General features: G+C 45.0%; 1 protein-coding gene across 1 annotated transcript in view; it reads left to right on the forward strand.

Annotated features, from left to right (window-relative positions):
• Positions 1-23859, forward strand: part of LOC144763175 (amine sulfotransferase-like) — a 381067-nt gene that overhangs the window by 140636 nt on the left and 216572 nt on the right. Inside the window, exon 3 of the mRNA XM_078648521.1 lies at positions 12143-12351. Within this exon, the coding sequence (XP_078504647.1) occupies positions 12143-12351 (209 nt within the window). The remainder of the gene's footprint in view (positions 1-12142; positions 12352-23859) is intronic.

The raw sequence follows: 23859 nt of genomic DNA on the forward strand, positions 1-23859 counted from the left end.
CCTGGCTGATTTCAGCTTCAGGGACCCCAACTCCAGGACCCAGCCTCCATTGTGGGTGTGCTAGTAGTTATTGATAGGACCATGTTTCCATAGTGTTTTTTTACTTCCCTATATCTTTGGTGTGGTTTGATGAATCTTCACAAATCTCTAAACCCCAAACATTGATCTTGGGGTCCCAGACAGACCATGGTTAGGCAAAAATAATTTTTTTTAAAGAATTTTGATGAAAATGTTTGCAATTTGTGAACTTTCAGCAAAAATAACGATTGTGGTCTCTCACGCTTGTTTTCAGAGGGGTCCCAGGTTTAACATTTTATACAAAAAGGAGGGGGTGCAAGGGCCCCCCTCCTGAGACTCTTTGAGTCTTGGGGACCACCACCCCCCCAGGGCTAAACACACATTGATGGGGGCTGTGTGGACCCATCCAAGCCTCGGGGACCACCACCTCCTGGGGCTAAATAATAAAACAGGGGGCCTGTGGAAACCCCAAGCCCTGGGGACTACCACACCACTGGGATGGCCTGTGAACAAGAAAGGAGGGAGGCTGTGCGGCCCCCTGCTAGAGCCATATATCTCCCCGGGGACTGCTAAACCTCTAGGGCCAGCTCCAGCAATTTCCCAGGGTGCCCACCCCGAGACATAGCTGTTTGTTTTTGCTTGGTTGGAGCTGACAGCTCCCACAAAGCAAAAGCAAACAATCTGGTTCCTGTGGGCAGGAGCTGTCAAAGTACCCACTGAAAGGAGAGGTTTAATGTCTTTCCTTGCCTGCAGACATGCTAGCAGGGACAGCGATGAAATAATTGCTCCTGCCTGGAGGGATCTGCCTTTCTAGCAGCTCCCTCCATGCAGCAGCAATTCTGGCTCCTGCAACAGGCTGTGAGCCGGCTGGGATGGCCGGGGTCTTGAGTCTCCCTCTGTTGTCCCCATGGTGCACACTAGGTGCCCAGGGAACCAAGGACACATGGCCAGACCCCGGTGGATGAGGTCCCCTGGGTAAAAATTGTCTTGGGGGCCATGCTGAACCTCACCCCCATTTGTTTATTGCCAGGTCCCCCGAATGGGGACCCAGGGCCACAATTTGCCTATGGCAGTAACCCCCCTTTCAATTAAGGTACGTCCCCAGGTTTGGGGTCCCCTCCTTCAGTCAGTTAAGGGGGAGCCTCAGGGGATGGCATCCCCGGGGTAAAAAAGGGATGCTCTCCTCCGCATTTCAATGTGTCCGGGCCCTGTGAGATTGGATACACAGAGCCAGAATTTGCCTGGGGATGGGTGCTGCCTTGCCCCCTCCCCATTCAGTTAAGGCCACCTCCTAAAGGATGGGGTTCCTGGGGCTGAAAGCAACACAGGAAGGGAGGCCACGTGGCCTTCCTCCCACATTAAATATGGTGGGCACTGGGGATGGAGTCCCACTTGTCAACACTTGCCAGGGTAGTGGGTTGTACAGCCCCATACCCTCATTCAAATGTGGCCTTACCTAGTCACAGACCCACTAACAGACCCACACAGACACTCGCAAACCTACTCACAGACTGACTCAGATACTCACACACTCACTAACAGACCCACTCAGAGTGATGCACCCACTAACAAACCCACTGAGAAACTCATACACTTACTCACAGACCCACTGACAGACTCATGCACCCATTCACAGACTGACTCTCACACTCACTGAGGCATTTTGCAAACCTACTCAGACACCCTCGAACCCTACTTACAGACACAATAAAACACTCACTCAGACACTCATGCTACCATGCAGACACCAACTCAGAGACGGGTGCACCCGTGTACAGATCCACTCAGGCACTCATGCACTCAATCACAGACTGGATCACACACACACACATGGAGGTTCTCAGAAACCCACTCAGAAACTCTCACGCCCACTCATTGACTCTCTCAGACACATATATACTCAGGTACCCTATGACACACTAACACACATTCACAGACCCACTCACACACACAGTGAAACATTTATTCAGCCACTCCCTGGCCCGCTCAGACACTCACTCACACACCCATTGAGACACTGGTGCACTCACTCAAACAGCTACTGAGGCACTCACTAGGAATTACAATTAAAAAAGCTTAGAAATTCTCACAAAAAAGGTTACAGTGATGGTATAGTTATGAAATAAAATTAATAGAACCTTAGAAGGTCACTGAAAAACAAAGGTTACAGGGACATTATATTAGGCTTAGATTTTACTCTACAAAACCAGTGGAATTTAGCAGTTAAAGTTCCCTGAGCTAGCTATACCGTATGTACCCGCAATAAACGACTTATGACCTCACATAGTACATTACTCATGACATGGTCAGTGAAATCACTGATGACATCTTAAATAACATCACTGATGACATCATCCACATAACAGCTCATACACCCACTCACAGCACCATTGACCCTCTCATACACTCTCCCAATCTCCCATTACCCCTCACATACCCATTCCCATACCCATACCAGTACTCACACTGGTTGGCCTCGAGTCTGGGGAACCGGGTATGAGTATCAGAAATGACACTAAACATCCTGTGATTCTGGGCAAATCACTAAATCTTCCCGTGCCTAACAAAAATGAATGAGTCCTCATGTAAAGTAACTGGAGCTCAGTAAAGTGCTCTGATACTCGATTCCGGGTCAGATTCGCGCTATTTAAAACTCCGTAAAAAAAAAAAACAATCACTCAACCATAGAGCCATTCACACAACCACTCACTCATACTGCCACTCACACACCCACTACCTCATCCAAACAGCCACTAAAGCATCCATTAACTCACCAATACAGACACTCACACATCTAGTCATACAGACATATAGACACTTACACACCCACTCAATCACCCATAGAGAAACTCACACACACTCACCCATACAGCCACTCACACTGTCACTTACTCACTCATACATCTACTGACACACCCACTCACTTATCCATACAGCCACGGACACAGCCACTCACTCACTCTTACAAACACTCACATACCCACAGAACCACTTACAGACCCATTCACACATCCATACAACGACTCACATACCTACTCACTGACACATCCACTCACACAGACATTCAGTACCCAAAGCAGTCACAGTCACTCACCCAAACAGCCACTCAAACACCCAATTCCTCACCCAAACAGCCACTCACACAGCTACTCAGTCACCCATACAGACACTTGTATACCCACTCACATACCGATGCGGCCACTCACTTAGCCACTAACTCAACCATAAAGCCACTACTATCCCCCCTCACTCTCCAAAACAGCCACTCACTCACCCATAGAGCTATTCACATACCCACTAACGAATCTATACAGCCACTCACACACCCACACTGCCGCTCAGACATCCACTCACACACTGATACAATTCATTTCTATATCTATATATTTACATATATAATATAAATTTGAATATGAAGATATATATATATTTATATGTATTTACCAATCAAAATTCTATATAAATATATTGTTAGACCTGGCATCATTGGCGTGCGTCTCCCTTCCATTGACGGATTGCCTCCTTTGTTTTGTTATGTTTTTGCTGGTTATATGCTTTGGGCACTGTGCTACTGCTATTCAGTTCCACATTTCAAGTGCTCCCTATGTTAAATTGATGTACAAATTGGTGATTCCATGATTGGGTTATTTGATTTACCTGTCAGCCCCTAGTACAGTGCACCATGTGTGCCCAGGGCTTGTAAATCAAATGCTGCTGGTGGGCTTGCAGCTCTGGTTGTGCAACCCACAGAAGCAGCTTTTAAAGTGTGTCTCAGGCTTGCCATTGCATGGCCTGTCTGCCATCTAGTACTGCCACGTCGACTTGGCAAGTGCACCCACTTGCCAGTCCCTAAACCTTTCCTTTGCTTAATATTAGACACCCCTATGGTAAGCCCAGTGGCAGGGTGGATTTTAAGTATAAGGTAAAACATGACCTGGTGTGTGTAGCATGTCCTAATAGTGAACTACAGCCATTTTCGTGTTTCACTATTGCAAGGCTAACTGTTCTCCATAGGCTAGAATATGGAGTTAGATTATTACATTCTCATAATCGTAAATGACTCAGGAAACATGGTAGAAATTCGAATTTAGTATGCCTGAACTCAGAATAATAAAATACATCTTTTAGTAAAGTTGGTTTTAATATTCTGTGTTTGAAAATACCACTTTTAGAAAGTATGTATTTTCTTGCCTAACTATCCAGGCCTGCCTTTGCTAGGTTGTGCATTCCTTGTCTGGGTTTGTGAGTGACAGGGCTGGGAGATTCCAGGAGAACGGCTGGGGCAGCCAAGTGGTGAATAGAGAGGTCTGCATCTAGATGGGAGGGAGGAGTTGCACCTCAGACCTGAATAGGGCTGGGCCTTCCCTCTACAATGCTGGCTCCACCTCATGTGGCTTGTCTGATGTCTCTGCCCTGCACTGTGAAAAGAGAGAAGGAATCTTGTCAACAAAGTGCTCCAGAGTTGTGCCTTCCGTCCCCTGTGCTGGCTCCACCTCCTGTGGGGTGGCTGATGTCTCTGACCTGCACAGTGAAAGGAAGGAGAGAGTCATGTAAACAAAGTCCTCAGGAACTGGTTTGGACTAGGCAGAGGCCTCTCTGCCTTCAGAGAACAAAGGATTTTGGGGTATAAATATTGGGACCCTGATCCCAAGAAATTAGATCACTTCTGGAACAAGAAACCTTTTGCCAAGGAGAAGAACCAAGAAAGCAGCCGAAGTTTTACTGTCCCTCTGCCAGTGTGCTGTTTGCTGGGTTGGCCTGCAGTGGTTGCTTCATTGCCAAGGAAAGGAGAAGGACCTTTTTAAGGACTTTCATCAGCTACAGAATATTCTCCAAGGGCTTGAACTGTGCTTGCCTCCTGCTGAAGTCTCAGTGACAAAAGACTTCATCTCCAGCTCCCCTCTGAATTTCCTTGCTGGGACTTCTCAACTCCAGACATTTGCGTGTCGCTGGGAGCTGGAAGCGCGATGCATCGAGAGGAAGCGTGTCGCTTCCGCAGCTGAAATTGTCGCATTGCCGGAGAAGCAAGCCTTCAGCGCATCTCCCTGGAAGCGTGTGTTCATTGAAACTGCCTGCTGTCGCATCACCAGGGAAGCGTGGCGCCATCGAGAGAGTCGCCATCGCAGCACCGGAGAAGCGTGTCGCAGGGCCTGTCGCGGCTCCAAAGTACAGCGTCGTCGCAAGGCTGCCAGGGCGCCTACGCATCATCATTGCAGCGTCATCGCATCGTTGCATCAAGGCGCCATCTTCTCCCATCACAACCGTATCATTGCATTGCATCAAGGCACCATCTTGCACACCGCAACGGGCCCACAGGCTGAGAATCTACGCATCAACCCCGCACCGGTAAGGATCACGACGCATACCCTACTCTGCGCAAGCATTGAGGCACGACTCATCATTTCCCCCAGATCACGGAACCAACGCATCTTCCCTTTTGCAAGCCTTTTGTTTACTTTGCGTTACGCATCCAGGTACTTTATTGAGAACTTTGTCACATTTATCATCAACTTGAACTAAGTAACTTTTATCATCTTTAAAGCAATCTTAAGGTGGGGGCTCAGCACGAGCCTCGGACCAAGAGTTTAGTGTTCCTGGCATCACTCGGCCTGACCGCCCATACGTCTAGGAGAGGGCATTCTGTCAGATCTCTTGCTCTTTCACACAAAATCAGTGTGCACAGCGTTGATGCGCGAGATTTAGTCCAGTGCTCATTAGAGATTTTGGCATATCCCGCAACACCCACCATCAGAAGCAACATTTGGGAACACAGGGATCCCATGAATAATATTTTTTTTATGTGAAATTTACTGTAAAGTATTGCATGATATAATAATTACTCTGTTATTATCAATATGGCTGAGCACAAAGTTCAATGGGAGAGAGCTGCCCTGGATGTATTCAGTGGTACCACAACAGAAGCAGGTATTCACCAGGAAAGTACAGGGGCCACAAGAATGCCACAGACAGTGATCAAAGAACTGGAAAAAGCATGGATAGCTGAGCCAAACAAATGGGAGATGACATCTTTAACCAGGTAAATTAAATGCAAAAGCATACCTCGATTTTTGTTATGCCAACATTTGAGGATATGGACGCAGATCTGTTTGAGGAATGGAGATCCAATACAGAAGGATGTTCCTTCAGGCTAATGGAGACTCTTATAACTCATGCTATACGATGAATGGAAGAACAAATAGCCATCATTGATCGACTTTTCCAAGAAATTAAGGTAGTAAAAGAACAGGCAGAAGACACTCCTTAAAAAGATGGAGGAATGCATAGATAAGCAAGAACAATAGGTACGGGGTCTGAAGGCTCATACATTTAACAAAGACAAATTTGATCATGAATTTGGGCAGATTTACAATTTTGTAAAGTATGAACCATTTAGAGATAAAGAAAGATTGAATAAAATGGCCGCAAAACGATAGACGTTACTGATACACAAGAAAGTTCTAAACCAGGATCATTGGCTGATAAAGGACGAAGAGAAACATTAGATTTTCAGGAGGAAATGCAGCTCCTGATAATGGTGATGCCCCAACAAGGGAGGGGGCAAAATTGAGCTGGAGTACAAGGCAATATAAAACGAGGAGGGGCAAAAGGAAAAGGAAAGGCGAAGGCAATGAAGGAAACATAAGACTGATGTTTCCCACTGAAGCAGAGGGTGATCAGAACAATACCGTTGTTAACATCTCTGAAATCCTGCTTACATCTGCCCAAATTAAGTTGCTCAATTATTGTCTGAGCTTTTGCTCCTCGTTAGGACCAGATTTTGTCAACCTAAGAATCATATAAGTTTGTGCAAAAATTAAAACTATGGAAATATTTAGCAATGAATAATTCTGGGCCCACCATCAACAAGCAACCTGTGGCTGTCAGCTCCACACTTTTTACTGTTGGTGATATTTCGGACATTTTGGAAATCAATACTCTGGATATAGGTGAAGAGACTCATAGTCCTGGCCCTCCCTCCAAAGTAATGGACATTTCCTTGCTTAATCCAATAGGGTTCTCGACTGATCAACCCATTGATAGTAGTGTGAGGCCCAGGAGTAGGTTCACTCCTCAATTGCCAACTGGAAATTTAGTTGATGTGTTCCATACATTTTTATCTATGATATTAACAATTTAAGAACAACAGAACAGCAAAATAATCAGAATAATTTTTCTGCACAGAATTGGCGTGAACAAATAAAACCATCATTATTACACCGTCCGATAAGGGAGGTAATGTTGTCATTCTAATGCACCAACCAATACACCAAGAAAATGAAAAGGCCACTTAAGGTCAAAGAACACTATCAAGAACTAAGAAATAATCCCATCAATAATTATGAGAAAGAATAAAATGTCCTGCTTCAGGGTTGGGCTCAACAGGGAATATTGTTACATGAGTAATATAAATATTTAAAGAGTGACTATCTCAGAATACCAGTATTTACTATTTTCTGAAGATACATAAGGACCTTCAGGATCCCCCTGGAAGACCGATTGTCAGCATGAATGGGTCTCTCTAAAAAAAAACACCTCCCGATTCTTGGATTTGTTCCTATGTCACTAGCCTTGCATCATATTTTCAGGATACATATGACTTTTTTAAGTAAGGTGAACAACATCCCTTAATGTAGTGGCTACATTTATGGTAACATTAGATTTTTGCTCCATATATACATCCATTTAACTTGAATATGGGATAGAGGCATGTCGATATTTTTTAAGAGCTAGGTCTTTGGCACCTACTCAACATACTATGATGCTTGTCACAATGCTCTCCTTCTGTCTTACCCACAACATCTTTGTCTGTGATAAAAAAAGCATATGTCCAAAAATAGGGAACGGCGAATGGGACAGCCTCTGCCCCCACGTATGTCAACTTCTATTTGGGTTGGTGGGAGAAAGAGGTTGCTTGGGCAGAATGCAATGCAGATGACACCAATAAGATTGCCATGTGGGTACTTTTTATTGATAATTTCTTTATTTTGTAGGTAGGAGACGAAACATCTTGTGTGACTATATTGCTCCCCTGTCAATCCATATGATATACAACTGACTGTTACTTGGATGTGAAATTACAAGTAGTGGGTGACACTATACAAACCAAGGATTTCAGAAAAAATGCATGCCTGTAACTCCTTTTTATATGGCAATAGTGGACACCTTTGTTCTCTAAAAAGGAGCATTCCGTACAGTCAATTACTCAGGAACTGTAGAATCTGCTCTACTGATTAACTATTTGAAAATGAAGCCAAGCAGGACAATCAAGATCAGGGAATTGATTATATGTGAAACAGAGTTTGTGGTTTATGCATTGAAATGTGGTTGTGGCTTGCTATATGTGGGCAGCACATTCAATCAGCTAACACTAAGATTTGGACAATATATTAGGAGCATAAAGGACTATGACCGTACATACCCCATTGCTAAACATTTTTGGGAACCGCACCAGGGAGATATAACATATTCTCAATATTATGGCTTGAAACACATTAAAGCTCATCTGCGTAGAGGCAATAAGGAAGTGTAATTGCGCCAGTGTGAATCACAAATGATCATTCTTTTAGGTACTGAAAAACCATATGGTCATAACCTTGATGCTGAGCTGCATGTCCATTTGTGAGTTTGTTTTAGCCCGCATTGTGTTCCACATGTTTTCTATATGAGGTTGTGGTCCCCGGTCTGACTTATATTACATAAGAGATCATAGAGATGATTCACTGCCAGTGATTTGAAGAATAAGGATACATTTGTTTTTATCAAGACTGACCTGCATGTATTTATATTTGATGTCTTTTGCTTCACAGGACTTGTACTTTAAAGAGTATTGGACGATAAAAGATTGGGCCCTCATAGCACTTTAGGCACATCAGCAGAGTTCCTATTCTGTTTGGAGGAAGGCTTAATGATTTATTTGGGTTGTGAGATGCAACATTCAATGATATTTTTAAATTGTGGTGAAGATAAAAATAGGGATGGATGTATATGCACTCATTTTATACATGAATATTGGATTTAAATATTTATTGTATGCAATTTTTACTAGATTGGTGATCTTACTTGGATTTTTAGAGATTTTTTCATTCACACCTATTTGATGGATATTTACAGCAAGAGTGGGTTGTTTACTGAAGCATTTGCACTTCATTGTATAATAAAAATCTTTACGCTGTATAAGTAAGTTCAACAGCATAACCAATTGTGTATCCTAGCTATAGTTATTGTGGATAATATAATGAACAATAAATCAGTCAGTGCACTTTATGGGGGTTGTGCAATATGATCATGATAAGAAGCATCAGCAATTTATATTCATGATAAGTACATTTGCATTATGAAGGCTTTGCATTAGTATATTGGGTTTTTATGATGAAATGAATATTATTGGTAAAATGTATGATCAGTAAAGTAATTATGTTATCATTGGAGGGGACATCTCTACAAATATTGGTCATAATATGTATAACACCGCTGAATCTCCCATTTTGTTTTAGATATTTCTTCGAAATATATATAGCATGATTACTTATTCCCATATCGTAGCAAGATATGTGAGCGTCTTATTTTCTTTTCCCTCCCTGATAGATTGAGTATTTTATTTTAATGTTGTTGTTTTGCACTTACCTTTTGTGGAAATTCATTATGGCCGATACCCCATGACAATAAAAGTTAATGTACATTCTAGATGTTGCCAAGAGGAAGTGCATAGTGTTAACCTATGAGTCATTTGTTGCTTTTTAACCTCTGAGGTCCATATGTACAAGGACTGGCTAAAACTATCGTTAAAGTTAGTTAGCTGGAGTTTTCTTAACGCCGTGTACCGCTGAAACCTATTGCCATGTTAGCAGCGTATATACAAGCTGTCGCTACATGGCGATAGCTTCAGGGATCGGCAGTGAAAACTGCTGCTAACATTAGCATGATGGCGCTAGGAATTCCGGCGTTAGTGGGCGAAAACCAATAAGAGGCCCATTAGCGGGGAAGAAACGCACGTTAGTCAGCCCAACGTTAGTTTTTTTTGCCTCTATGGAAAAAAATTGTTTATCAGTCGACCTCCAATAGAAAATAGACAAAAGAAAAAATGAAATGCAGAATGGAGCAGCCAGGGCCAAGTGAAGCACATATCAGCAACCCCCTCAAGCCACCCAACATCCAGGATGACCAGGATGAGAGCCTGGATGCCTTGCTGGACCTGTGTCTGGAGCCTGGATGCCTCACTGGGCCTGCCTGTGGAGCCTGAAGTGGGATGCGGAAGATCTGTGGAGTCAATGAGCCGTGGCAGTGTACATTGAGGCCTGGCGAACGCCCATACCTGGTGGTAAAGTTTGGCAGGTCACATGGAGACACGTTGCTGACGTGAGAAGACCGCCTTGAGCCCCTTGCAGCTGAGAATGGTAGAGGCGATCCTGCACACAAACGTAGGGAGGGCTGCATGGCATACTAGGATTCACCACAACACTGGGGTGCACGGAGGGGATTACCAAAGGTGGGCAGTGCCTCACTGCATCACAGGCCCGATGATGTTGAGCTGGCCTAGGCGCTGTGGAGGGTGAGGCCCCTGAGCTGCGCCGAACTTGTGTGGTTGGAGTGCTGTAACTTCACGCCTAAGGGGGCCCTGCTGCATCAACTACATCGGGAGGTTTACCAGCGAACTTGTCGGCGACTGCTGTACCCAGGCCTGTGAAACCCCACCTGGTTGAGGCTCATGCTGCTGAGTCACAGATTTGGAGAGTGTGCAGCGGATTGTGCCATGGTGTAAATGTCCAGGTAAGGAGAAGGTGGGACCCGTTGCAGAGGAGGCCCGGGGGTCGAGTCGCCCAGGCCTAGCACCTGTACATGACGTACACCCAGTGGTAGCTCATCCACTATGGCAGAAGAGCGTTGCCACACTGCTTTCAAGCAGTGCAAGAAGAGGAGAAATCATCACTTGATGATAACTTCCTGATTTAATCGTGCTATGTTTCCTTTGCTGGTGGAGGGGTGGGTAGAGCTGCTCCACTCACGGAGCAGGTCAAGGGCGGAGTGGCATGCCCACTCAAGTGCGCAATGAATGTTTGGTCAGTCCACTCAGATCACCCAAAGCAGTCATGCGGACTGTCCCCTTCGCAATGCAGCTGCATTACAGCCTACATGGAGAACATGGAGAAAATGCAACCGCTTCAGCCCCTGGCTGAACACCTTGTCCCAGCTCTAATGACCAATCCCAATGCTGCAGTGCAGCGTTGTGATTCACTTAGGGGAGCCTGGCTGCCTACTTCCTGTTCCTGGAAGCAGCCTCAGGAGAGCAGGAGCAACGAAGACACAGGACCCGGCCTCGAGGTAAGATTTCTCTCTTACAACACCCGCTCACACACATACCCCTGCGTCCACGCCCCAATCAGGCAAGCTTGTCTGCGTCTGTCTGCGTCTGTCTGCCCCTGGAATGCGCTCAGCACCAAGCACCCTTCCTCTCGGACACTCCACCTCTACGACGCGAATAGTGAAGCAGATTTTTTTCCCCACTCGTGAATGGTAAGTTGACACGCACATGCTGCCGCTTGGGTAAAATTTCTACCTGTGTGGCAGGAAGATCAGCGCGGACGGCAGTTCGCATTGCACTCCGCCACTTGTAGAACTCTGTGGAATTATTTTTGCCAGTTATCGGACTTTTGCATAATGAAACTGCGAACTGCGCCAAGGCCTGCATTTAATGCCATACTTTAACATGAAATGCATCCTGGCAACCATATTGGATGCCAAAAGCAGGTGGCGCTAAAGAAAATACCTCAAAGAACACATGTGACATTAACAAACAGCCAGTCGCATTCTAGTCATTCATATTTTTTACCCGCTAAAATTTTGCGAGAACAGGATGTAATTACGCCATGTGGAGAATGTTGTCACTTGGGAATTTACAGAAATTCCACTCCGTCCTATTTAGAATATTTTAAGAGCTGGAGTCTGAACAAGGAAGGTCCGCTTATTGTGATCTTGTGCACTCAATCCGTCAATCTTTAAGGCTACTTAACCAATATGTAGATCATTTGTTTTTCCTTAGAAAAGTGTCCTCTAGAAAACATGATGGTTTTTCGCAATGCTCAATATATAAACATAACACCTAACCCCCTTTGTTTAACTTTTGCAGGGACTGTATGGACACAACAGATTTTATGTTTGATTTATCATGAAGGGCATCTTAACAAAACAGAGAACATTGAAACTGTAGATCGTGCTCCATGGCTTGAATATAATTGGAAAAAAGTGGATTTTGAAAAGCGGCCATCGCCTCGCCTGATTACAACTCACCTGCCATATTATCTGGTTCCAAAAGGTCTTAAAAACAAAAAGGCAAAGGTAGGAAATACTTTATTATATGATGCATGTTCCTACTCATTGTTTAACCTGCTAGTAAAAACCATGATGGTTTCTTGTGTATGCACTGCACTGTGATGGATTTTATAATGAAATATCATTTTTATGTTTCACCTATAATAGATCTACTTAGCTATACATAGAGAGAGCAAAAGGTTATGGGAAGGTTCTTAAGAAGAAAGGCTTGGAAGTGAGGAAGTCCCACTGTAATTCGGTGGGACTTCTGTCACATCAAACTTGAGTTGGCCAACATGTTTCGTTAGGCGAATCACCCAGTGTCAGTCAGTTGAGCCTAAGTTGCCGCAGCGATTAGAAGACTTTTACCCCGATTTACAAACGTAAAGTTAGACCAAAAGTCTAACTTAATTACTTTTTGGTATATACAAAGGTAAGTTACTACTAGCTCATATTAAAAAATGGTTCTTTAAGTTGGATATGAAAGCCCTGTGGACCAATCTGTCCCCGATTAACTCTTTAAAAAAGGCTCTTGCAAATAAAGCATTGTGGTTGAGCATACAAAGTGAATGCATGGCGAAAGCTGGCAGTGATAGTCTTATGGGGAGATTCCTGACTATAAAATCCTCCACTCAGTTCAGCCCTAACTTTATGAGGCTGTGCCACAGTGGGTGAAGACGCTTTTGATAAAATTTAGGTTTGACTCTTTAACAGAGAACAGTTATACACAGAGGATGAGCCCTGAGATGGGTAACAAGCGATCATGTTCCATATGTCAGGATAGGGTGGAGACCATAGAACATATCTTGTTTTGCTGTCCACTGTTCTCTTCAGCCCGGGCAAAGCTTTATTGTGGAGTCTTTGGTTCTGGCACGCCGTACTTGCTTTTCAAAACTTGAACTCTGACATGAGTAGACTAACTGTTTTCTGTGTTAGCAGATTCCTACTGGCTGTGGTAGTAAATAGGAAGCAGAGTTTTGCACTTCAGATATTCTGGTAGGGGGGGACCAGGACGTAACTTTGTCTCTCGCCTGCTTAACAGAGCACTTACGCTTTATCTATTTTGGTTGCCCTGTGGGATTTTCTGTGATTTATAAGCGCACAATGCTGCAGCACAAGTGCCATTGCAGCATCATGTGATATGTATGTAGTTATATCCTAGCCAATTTGTCCATAAATTTTATATGTGCATGTTAATGATTTTAATAATGAAATGTATTGCTGTATTCCCATTTACTGGTAACTGTTTACTTGGTCTATGATTGCACTTAGATTTTGCTACTACTTATATAATGATAATCATAAAACTTACTCATAGACATGGTAGCCCATTTAGTTTTTTTTCTATTGTTTGCACTTGTTGATCATCTGAGAAATCCGGCCAATAAAGGAACTTTTTTTTATATACGATTTCAATACAATTTGCTGTATTGTTTTACAAGGGAACATGTCACGATATACCAGAACATAACAATCTTGAGACCTCATCCTAACTGGACCCAAAATCTCCACTGCTATGTCCACACATGGACCACTTGCATGTTCTCTGATCACCATGGGCTGCATCCTGGCTTGAGTATTTTGTCACCATATGCACACTGGGAGCAATCTCGCACCATCTCTCATGTGCACATCTATGGCCAGACACCAGTATGCCTGTCTGATCCTCTCCTTGGTCTTGGTGATGCCCATATGACTTGCATAAGCATTGGCCATGAGTTTTTCTCTCAAACAACTAGGCACCACCAACCTGCCACCCCGCATAAGTAATCAACATAGCCATCTCATCCTTTATAAACCAAAAACCTTTCAGCTGCTCCCCACAATCTCTCTTCTCAACCCATCCTTCACATACTTTGACCATCACTTATTGTAAAGTCGGATCAGCATCCAATCTTTCTCTCCACACAGCTTCTGATACCAAACCTTCACTCAGATCGCAAACATTTAACTACTCCTCAACCTCCTCACCAGCGAAGTATTCGCAGCTATCCATGCAATTGAAACTGTCCGAACTACCACAGATCCTAGAAAGACAATCTCTCCCAAAATTCTTTGACCCCGGTAAATAGGAAACTTCAAACTCAAATTCTTGCAGACCTTGGGGATGCGGTCTCTAAAGATGCTCTTTTTGGGGAGCAGTGACGTTTTGCATTTTGTAGGTCTAGGGTAGTTTCCACCGCACCTGTTGAAGATAAATAAATTCCTTTAAGAACACAGAGCAAAGAGAAAGAAACAAAAGAAAAGAAACTGATTGAAGAAAAATAAGCAAATATGCAAGTACCATAAAATCAACAAAAAAGGTAAAATGTTTCTCCACAATGTGATACAAAAGTAACCATATGCTTGCTTACAGAACCAGCCTAGTAAATCAACATGAATGTGTCAAAGGGAGTTTCTTCCAAAAATTACTTGGCAAGCTATGTGGATCAGCGTGAGCGATCCACAAAATAATGAATCAAAGGTCAAAGGAGGTAATAATGCACATCACATAGATGCGGCAAGATGAATTTCAATCTGCCATTGAGCTGTGCAGACCAGCGTAAATGGTCCTAAAAGCTGCAAAACTGAATGCGTACAACCACCAAAATGGCTGCGACGTCTGCAGCGTGAAGCAGGCCTTGCGTAGTGGCGAAGGAATTGCAGCATCAGACAAGGCCAGGCGGAGAGTTAGACTCGTCCTGCATCGTAACAAAAGAACTGTAGAGTCAGGTGAGGGGAACAATGTTCTCATGAACAAAATGGAGGGCACCAGGATCAGGCAGGGATAGGCGAGCGCATGAACAAAATGGCAGAGACCCAGAGCCAGGCAAGATCAGGTAGGCAGTACGTGCACTCCAAATGGCAGAATCACAGGGTCAGGCAAGGCCAGGCAAGCAGAGCGCAGTCACTAAGCACACAACTGGTGCACATGAGCCCTGAAGCTCAGGGAGCAAGCGGAAGCTGAAGCTGAGGTCCAAAACGAGGAAATAGGACCCTCGAATTGACACAACCTCAGGAACACGAAGGTTGTGAAAGAGACTCTTACCCACGGTGTGACGTTCTTTGTAAAATTATCTTGTGACTCACCAACCTGTAAGAGGTAAGAGTTGATCTAGATGTGGATTAACAGGCAGGAGAGGGATTCACGATTTTAAATTCTCTTCGTGGATTTCTTCTTAGTGATTTGGTTGCTGAGTAGAGGTCTCTCTGTAGCGGATGTTGGTAGTTTTCGCTGGTCGCCAAAATGAGGGGAAGTGCGCATCTTAAGCAAGAGTTGGACCACTAAGAAAGGAGGTTGCTAGTAGTTTAATTGTAAGAGCATCCATAGAGACCTCATCCTCAAGGTCCAAACTCCAGTTAACCTTTAAACAACAACATTCCTGACATCAATCTAGATTCCATAATACTGAATGAATTCCTAGCAACAAAAGTAAGAAGCAAAGCAAGCATTAGAACACCACAGACTGGCCTGTGTTACCTTGCATCAGTTAGCCATTATATGTTTGGAGCATGGGCATTCACATAAATTCATTCATGTATGTTAATGCAAACCCATATTTACAAAGACTTTTGAGGATGAGTTTGTGCCAAAATGGTGCGCTTACCCCATGGTGGCATAACTATCAGGAATATCCTAAATTGTCCTCAATATTTGTTCTTTGCATGTGTGCAAGGATACCTGTGTTGGTGCTAGGAGCCACAATTGTGCCAGCACTAAGAGAAAGCAGAACTACACCACATCTTTCAAAATGTGGCACTATTGTGCTCTCTCTTTAATGCAACACAGCACAGAAACGTCACTTGCTACTCTGTGTTGCATAAGAAAAGTAGTAAAAGTGCCACTTGGTATGTCTTTTGCAGGCCTTTGGAATGCCAGAGCACTCATCAGATTCAATCAATCAATCAATCAAGCAATTTATATAGTGCGCTACTCATCCTGAAGGGTCTCAAGGCGCTGGGAGGGAGGGGTCCGTTACTGTTCGAAAAGCCAGGTCTTGAGTTGCTTCCTGAAGGAGAGATGGTCGTGGGTCAGTCGTAGGTGGATGGGGAGGGAGTTCCATGTCTTGGCGGCCAGGTAGGAGAAGGATCTTCCTCCGGCGGTAGCTCTGCGAATGCGTGGTACTGTGGCGAGGGCGAGGCTGGTCGATCGTAGCTGGCGGGTGGGCGTGTAGAAAGTGAGGCGGTTGTTGAGGTACTTGGGGCCCAGGTCGTGGAGAGCCTTGTGTGCATGGGTGAGGAGTCTGAACGTGATCCTCTTGCTGACGGGGAGCCAGTGCAGGTCTCTCAGATGGATGGAGATGTGGTTGCGGCGGGGGATGTCCAGGATGAGTCGTGCGGAGGCGTTCTGTATGCGCTGGAGTCTTTTCTGTAGTTTGGCAGTGGTTCCCACGTAGAGGGTGTTCCCGTAGTCCAGTCGGCTGGTGACCAGGGCCTGGGTGACCGTCTTCCTGGTTTCGGTGGGGATCCATCGGAAGATCTTACGGAGCATGCGCAAGATGTTGAAGCAGGATGATGAGACGGCGTTGACTTGTCTGGTCATCGTGAGGGAGGAGTCCAGGATGAAGCCCAGGTTTCGTGCGTGGTCCGTTGGTTTGGGGGTGGTGCCCAGGGCAGGGGGCCACCAGGAGTCGTCACAGGTGGAGGGGGATGATCCCAGGATGAGGACTTCCGTCTTGTCTGAGTTCAGTTTCAGGCGGCTGTTCTTCATCCACTCAGCGATGTCTTTCATTCCTTCGCGTAGGCTGGCTCTGGCGGTGTCTGGGTCGTTGGTGAGGGAGAGGATCAGCTGGGTTTCGTCGGCGTAGGAGATGATGTTAAGGTTGTCGTCGGCGTAGGAGATGATGTTATGGTTGGGTTTTAACCCACAAAACCCACAGACAAGGAGCCAATCCCATCTCTTCATCACTTGCCTGGTAAGTCACCAACCTACCTATACAGTGCTTCAAGTAGCCAAGGAGTAGAAAGTACACTTTTTTTATTTTAGAGCAGCTCCATATGCATGTCAGCTTGGTACTCCAACAAGCTAATGTGAATAGGAAAGCATTTCCAACAATGCTGCCGAAAATGGGTCGATATGTCATCAAATAAGGCCCCCTCGGCCTAGTTGTCATGATCATATCGACAGATTGGAAAATCACCTAATATACAGAGACTAAAAACCATGAAATCTTAATAGAGAATGTCTCTAACTGTGATCCCTTACAGTCAGATGTGGCACAGGACTCACATAAAAAATGTCAATCGAACCATCATACCCTTTGTAAACAAACTGGGACATCTCCTTTACTACCCCATGACACTCTGTTCTTAATGTGTTAATTCCTTACAAGATTTACGAGACAACTCTATACAACTCTGTTTCCTCAACAATATCAATTGTTTTGAACTCATGGCGTGTGATTACCAGTTCAGGACTAACAAACTCACCTGGGCCCATAAAAACTAAGCATGGGCGGATTTTGCGGATTGGCAATCCGCGAACTTGCGTATTTACGGATTCGCAATCCGCGAAGATCCGCGAACTCTAGCGGACTTGCGGATTTTTCCGTTTTTTGTGTTGGCGCGTGTTCGCGCCGATTTTGGGACAAGTTCGCAATTGCGAACTTACTTTTCGGCTTGCAACGGCCGCGACTATGTTGTTTCTACGTCTGGTTTATCATCACAGGTTCACAGCACCCTCTGTTTCACCACTGCCACCCTCTGGGACACCCATGCCACCCTCTAGTACATCCTCACAGGCACCTATTAGGTTTATTTATTACTGTAGATTATGGTGGTTGAAAAAAGCTAGCACACCTGCCCTTCTTCAACTGCCATCAATTAATTTGTGTTTCATTAATGTGTCAGTAATTTTGAAAGTTCCAGTCTGGCTGGCACCTGCTTCCTTCCTTATCTGTAATTTGCTTTTTGTTGCAGTGAAATTTTTTTTTTACAGGACCTTTATGGTGCTATTCTATGAGCCTGCTGTTTGGGTCATAGCAGGGTCATAGAATTGTTGCAAACTCTGGAGGGGCCCATCAGGAAGCACTACCTTGAATGTTACTAATGTTAAGTTTGAACTTTTGCACCTGCTCATTGCTTTCATTTTAGCTAAAATCGTTTTTTTTGCAATTTCGCGCGTTATTTGGGGCGCGAATCCGTGCGAGATCGATTTCGGAAGCCGCGAATACGTGCGAATACAAAATTGTTTTTGTTGCGACGTGTATGTTCGCGTGATCTTGCGCGTGTTCGCGAGGCGCTTCTAGCTATTCGTTTGCCAAGTTACCCTATCGGTCGTACACGGGCGCGGCCATCTTGTTGGCGTGACGTAATTCCGTTTCCGCCCGCTATGTGTAATCTCGCAAAGTGTGCTGCTCGCGAGTACAAGTTCGCGCGTACTCGCAAGGAAAATCTCGCGCGAACTTACCCACGCGGTCGTGAACGGGCGCGGCCATCTTGTTTCTCATTCATTGCTATGGTTCTGGGCATGCTTTCTCTATCCTCTCTCAATCTCTGCCATCCTTTGCTTGTTTGAAGTTTTTTTGATCTAATTTTACTTATTATCTAACCCTCTATTTTTCTAGCTCTATATTTTTGTGTTTTCTGCAGCTTTTAGTTACTTTTAAACTACTTTTTTAAACTCTTTTATTTTCTTCTTCACTATTCTATTTCTTCTTTATCATTTAAGTTTATTTCTGCCCAGACCATGGTAAAGGGAGCCGGGAAGCACCCTGAGAAGGGGAAGGGTCCCGCACCCCGTGCCCGGCTCCCGTGCGGGCGTTTAAGGGGGGAGCAAGTGGTCCCGAGGGAGATCTTTAGCGCGGAGGAAGTGGCGGCACTGATCTTCCATGTCCAGCGCCGCCTCCCCAAGACGATCCTGGGAGGCGGCAAGATCGCGACCGGCTATGGCATCCGGGAGCGCCGCCAGCGGTGGGAGAAGGTGTGCCGGGCCATGTACAAGATCTCTGGGGTCCGGCGCACATATAACCAGGCCACCCACCGCTGGACCGATGTCATGGACCGGGAGCGGGACTTGCTGGACGCGCTCGGCGTAGAGGTCCCCGGGCTTGGTGAGTAGTAGTAGTAGTACATTTACTACTCTGTTTTATCCTGCTCTGTTATTTGCAAATCTTTGTTCTTTACCAAGAGCAATAATGCTGCCGATTACATTGAGGTAAATTATATTTCAAAATCTTCTATGCATTTCATTTTCAGGTGCACTGCTCTCCTTCTCAGTAGCCTTGCTTGCTACTATGCTTCTTTGTTTTGTATGTTGTGTTCAGAAGCATTTCATTGGCCTGAGAAATTATGTATCAGTGTACTGTAAAGAAAAGAACTGCGTAATGCTAGACAGTAAGGGTCATATTTTCAATTACCGGCGCATCCCTGCAAAGTAGCAGGGATGCGGCAGTAATTGTGTGCCATGCCACCACCACCCATTGGCCCAAAACGTCACAGAAGCCTTACGCATCTGTGCCGTAAAGGCAGCGCATTGCTGGAGTTGCGTGCCAACGATGGCGCAGCTCCAGCAATGCTCTGGGGTACCCTATCTCCCCAATGCTGCATCAAGCCGTACGTCGGCTTCAAGCGCGCAGGGTTTGAGTCATGCATCATTGTCATAAAAATGACTGATTGACATCTTGTAGATTTCCCTCAGCCACTTTTAGGATTCGTTCCTGCGCAGGTACGCCCTCCCTTGCGCCGGAACGCCCCCTGATGGCGCAGGGCTTTACAACGTGATGCATCGCCCATATGCCCATATGTGTTTTTTTTTTTAATATATACGCCGCACCAACACCATGGCGAGTCTTTTGTTCTGCCGCTGTGTCAGAAAAGGCACGCAACAATGGAGGAAAATCAGCCGCAACTTCCGCAAGGGACTTATAAATCAGCCCCAACAGACTGAAGTCCAGTGTCCTTCCTTTAGACAGTCACATGGCTATCAGAAGAAATAGTGGCGGTGGTGGCGGGTGGATTGATAGTTTGAGTATTCACTGATCTGCAAGCAGGATGGACTTTGTCTGTCACGTGTTGTGCACTACTGCCTGCAGTGCCAGGCCTAGGCAAACCTCTTTAGTAGTCTGTTTATTGAGTTACATAGGAACTTTCTAAGTCAACGTTCCGCAAATCAGGCAATACGAATAACGTAGTATACCACATGAGATAGATCCCGTGGAATAGTTGTCTATCTATTTGCTATTTTTCCAAAATATGTTGTTATTGTTCTTTTGAAATGTTTGATTTGGTTGAAAAATCTCATCCATGTTTTATGGTTTTTCTTTCTTTCATGTTGTACATCAGCTCCCCCCAAGGGCAAGAGGGCACAGGAGGAGGGTGCTGAGGATGCAGGCCAGGATCGGGCAGGCGAGGGCTCCTTTGCTGGCCCCAGTAAGTTTACATTTTACTAAACAGTACCTATTTTTTCCTAGCGTTCCTCATTCGATTTTTTCTAAATCGTCTTTGATCTTCTTGTAGACTGGATATAAATTCTTATCCTGCCTCGAATATGATGACTCCCTGTGGTATTACTAGACTATTCTTATTAGTCTGTCTGTGTAGCTAACTAAGATTGGACATTTGGCAATTCCATTGGACTCCCATTATATTCAGCAATACCTCTATGCACTGTCTCCTTACTGACTAGATAGTGTGGCAGAGTCATTCAGCTCCCGAAGTCACCGATTATAGATCCCCAATGATCTCTAGATTATCGTACGCAGGACAAGAGAGTAGTACGGAGTCACAGCACAGTCAAGAAGTGTCAGAGGCACTCATGCTTGCAAAAATTCCAAAACCTTTAGCTCATCCACTCTAGTCTAGAGGAACAAAAACCACAGAGTCTATTTAAGTGTAAAAGCTTTATTAAAAGTAAACACATTTATTGAAATCTACTTTGTCATAAAATTATTTAACTGTAAACGGAAAAGTGGTTAGTGCTGACGATTAATTGGACACATTTCTTGTGGTCGAGCCGAACTCTCACCTACTTTGAACTTGATCCTGGTCGTGTTCTTAGGACTCAGGAGTCAAGCTTCTGTCTGTTAGGAGAAAAAGTGGTGCGTGTTAAAAATCAAAAGCAAGCATTCATCAGTTGTGCATAAAAGTGCAGCAAGACAACAGCCTTCCCTGGAAAATGGGACATTTTTACTATGGAGTAGACAGTCACAAATTATTACATTGTATTCTGTTTTTTTAACATTTCTCCTAGACCAAATATTATATAGTAGTGAGTGGTGTATTCTAACTTTCTTAAATGTACTTTGTAGGTGTAACATCTGGTGACGGGGCCAGCGCGGAGGTGGCTGATGTGTTGGACTTGGACTCGGAGGCCTCTGGGGAGGATGCGGCGGTAGAAGAGCTGGTGGCCGTTCCTGTGGGGGATCAAACGGTGGTGGCGGAAACAGGTAAGCTATATATTCCTTACTTATTGAGATTGAAGACTGCATAGTGTGCTTTCTGCACGGGTGTATTACAATTACAAATCAACCAGGTAGTAGCCTCCTCGAAATGTACTTCGACTTAGCTGTGAAGTTTTTGGTGAGAAGAATCCCAATAAGTTCTTAGACGAACGTGATGGATGGGATGAACGAAAAGCGAAAGAAGGGTGTAAGTAAGTGGGACGCGAACTTGTATGATGGCTGGCAAAGAAGAACGATATGTGTTTGCTTGGACCCAGAGGTGGCTGGGAAGGAAAGAATATGGTATGGTGCATGGCTGGGTCAATGATGAAGCAAGGATGGGTGGAAGGACAGCAGCCTGGGTGGGTGAAACAGAAACTGTATGTGTGCGTATACTTTGAATGAATGGATGCCTGGAGCATGGTATTCTCTGACTCTTACATAGCAAATGTGTATCTAGAGAGAGTAGATGGTCGCCAGGTGAAGTAAGTGTTACCTTGAAGAGCATGTACCACCGCACCCGCACGTCCGTCCCAGTGCAGGGAAGGCAAGGAAAAGAAATTGTAAATGTGTCCAATACTACCATGAATAGTAGCAGTACTTTGTATTGCGTTTGCATTCACAGCATATATCTGGTTATTACGGTGGACACTCCGTACCTCTCTTAATAACTTTAGTTTACTTGTAGTACGTCATTCATGTGTGGGTGTATCACTGTGTTCACTCAATATTAAGCAAAGCACCTAAAGTCATCTCATCTGTCATTAAATACGTCCCATGTGAAGTGATAGATAATCAAATTAGTTAGCTTCTTCAGTTTCCTTTTCTAGTACTCATTTGCACTGTAGGGTGAAAGGTAAATTAATTAAGCAGTAGCCCTTGTAACAGAGTATTCTCAGTGCCACCCGTAATAGAAAAGTAATAGCTTCACCACCTGCATGTACTGGACCGGTACAGTAACGCAAGTCTGTCTCCATCATCATGGTGTGCAACTTTTTTTCTCGGGTGCAACTTCACTGTGCTGTGTCCATGTCATTCTGCCGGCTTGCATAAGATAACGTACCCATTTCCCTAAACAAGAGAGAAGAAGAAGAATAAGACTGGTGTACTGTCATAGTCGACTGTAATGGAAGTCCATAGTGGTCGTAGAATTAGTTCATTAAACTACCACTACTGTTAGAGCAAGGATGCAGAAGTGGGAGGGTTACATAGATACTGTCCTCAATAGTTATGTACTGTGCTTTCAATTTGCTACTTGTACTCTGTGACCCAACTTTCGGCTCAATCACTTTGTGTTATTAATAAGGAGCATTGGTTACAGACTATGTCTTTCTTTCTTCATATAGTTGCTCCTTCCAAATCAACAACAAGGAGGGAGCAGGCTAGATTGGCCCGGCAACGGAGGCTGGAGGCCACAGTCGCCGAGTATCGGCGGCTGGTGGCCCTGGAGGAGGAGGAGGACACGCAGTCGAGCGGGGCAACATCTTCGACTGCATCCTCCTCCGTGACTAAACCAGCGGGACCGAGCCGGGCTAAGAAAGCCGACCGCCACCGCCAAGCACCCGAAACACCAGCTGCCCCCCACAGGAGCTGCAAGGAACGCCAACACCGCCTACGAGTCCGCATGTCCAACCTGGAGCAGGAGGTCCTGAGGTATAAGACCTTGGTTAAGGGCCTCCGCTCCGAGCTTGCCACCCTCCGCAAGGAGTATGATGCCCATGCCGCATCATGCACCAGCACCAGCACCCTCCAGTAGTGGAGTGTCCCTTGCCCTTTTTTTATAGACTTTTGGGGGGTGGGATTTGGGAGTTGGGATCGTTTTGGGACGTTTCAGAGACAATCGTTGGGTTTAGGGTGGGTGAGGGAGATTATTTTGTTAGGGATAAATAAATATATTTTTCAACTACTTTATCTGACCATACCTGTTTTTTACTGCTTTTCAGTCTGGTGGGTGGGGGGCGGGGGTGTAACAGTAACTTTGTTTTCCTGAACAGTCGTAGGACTTTAGTAGTACAACCGTCAAACTCTTGTCTACTCCGAAATAATACTCCATTATACTACCTCCCACCAAACGCTTATCTTACCTGTAATTTGTGTTAGAAATTAGGGCTAGGCCCAGGGCTGGCTCCAGGTGAAATGGGGATTAACGTTGTCATTCCTGGGCGGGTGACATTTC

Source organism: Lissotriton helveticus, chromosome 6 (assembly GCF_964261635.1).
Source record: "Lissotriton helveticus chromosome 6, aLisHel1.1, whole genome shotgun sequence".
Lineage (NCBI taxonomy): Eukaryota > Metazoa > Chordata > Amphibia > Caudata > Salamandridae > Lissotriton > Lissotriton helveticus.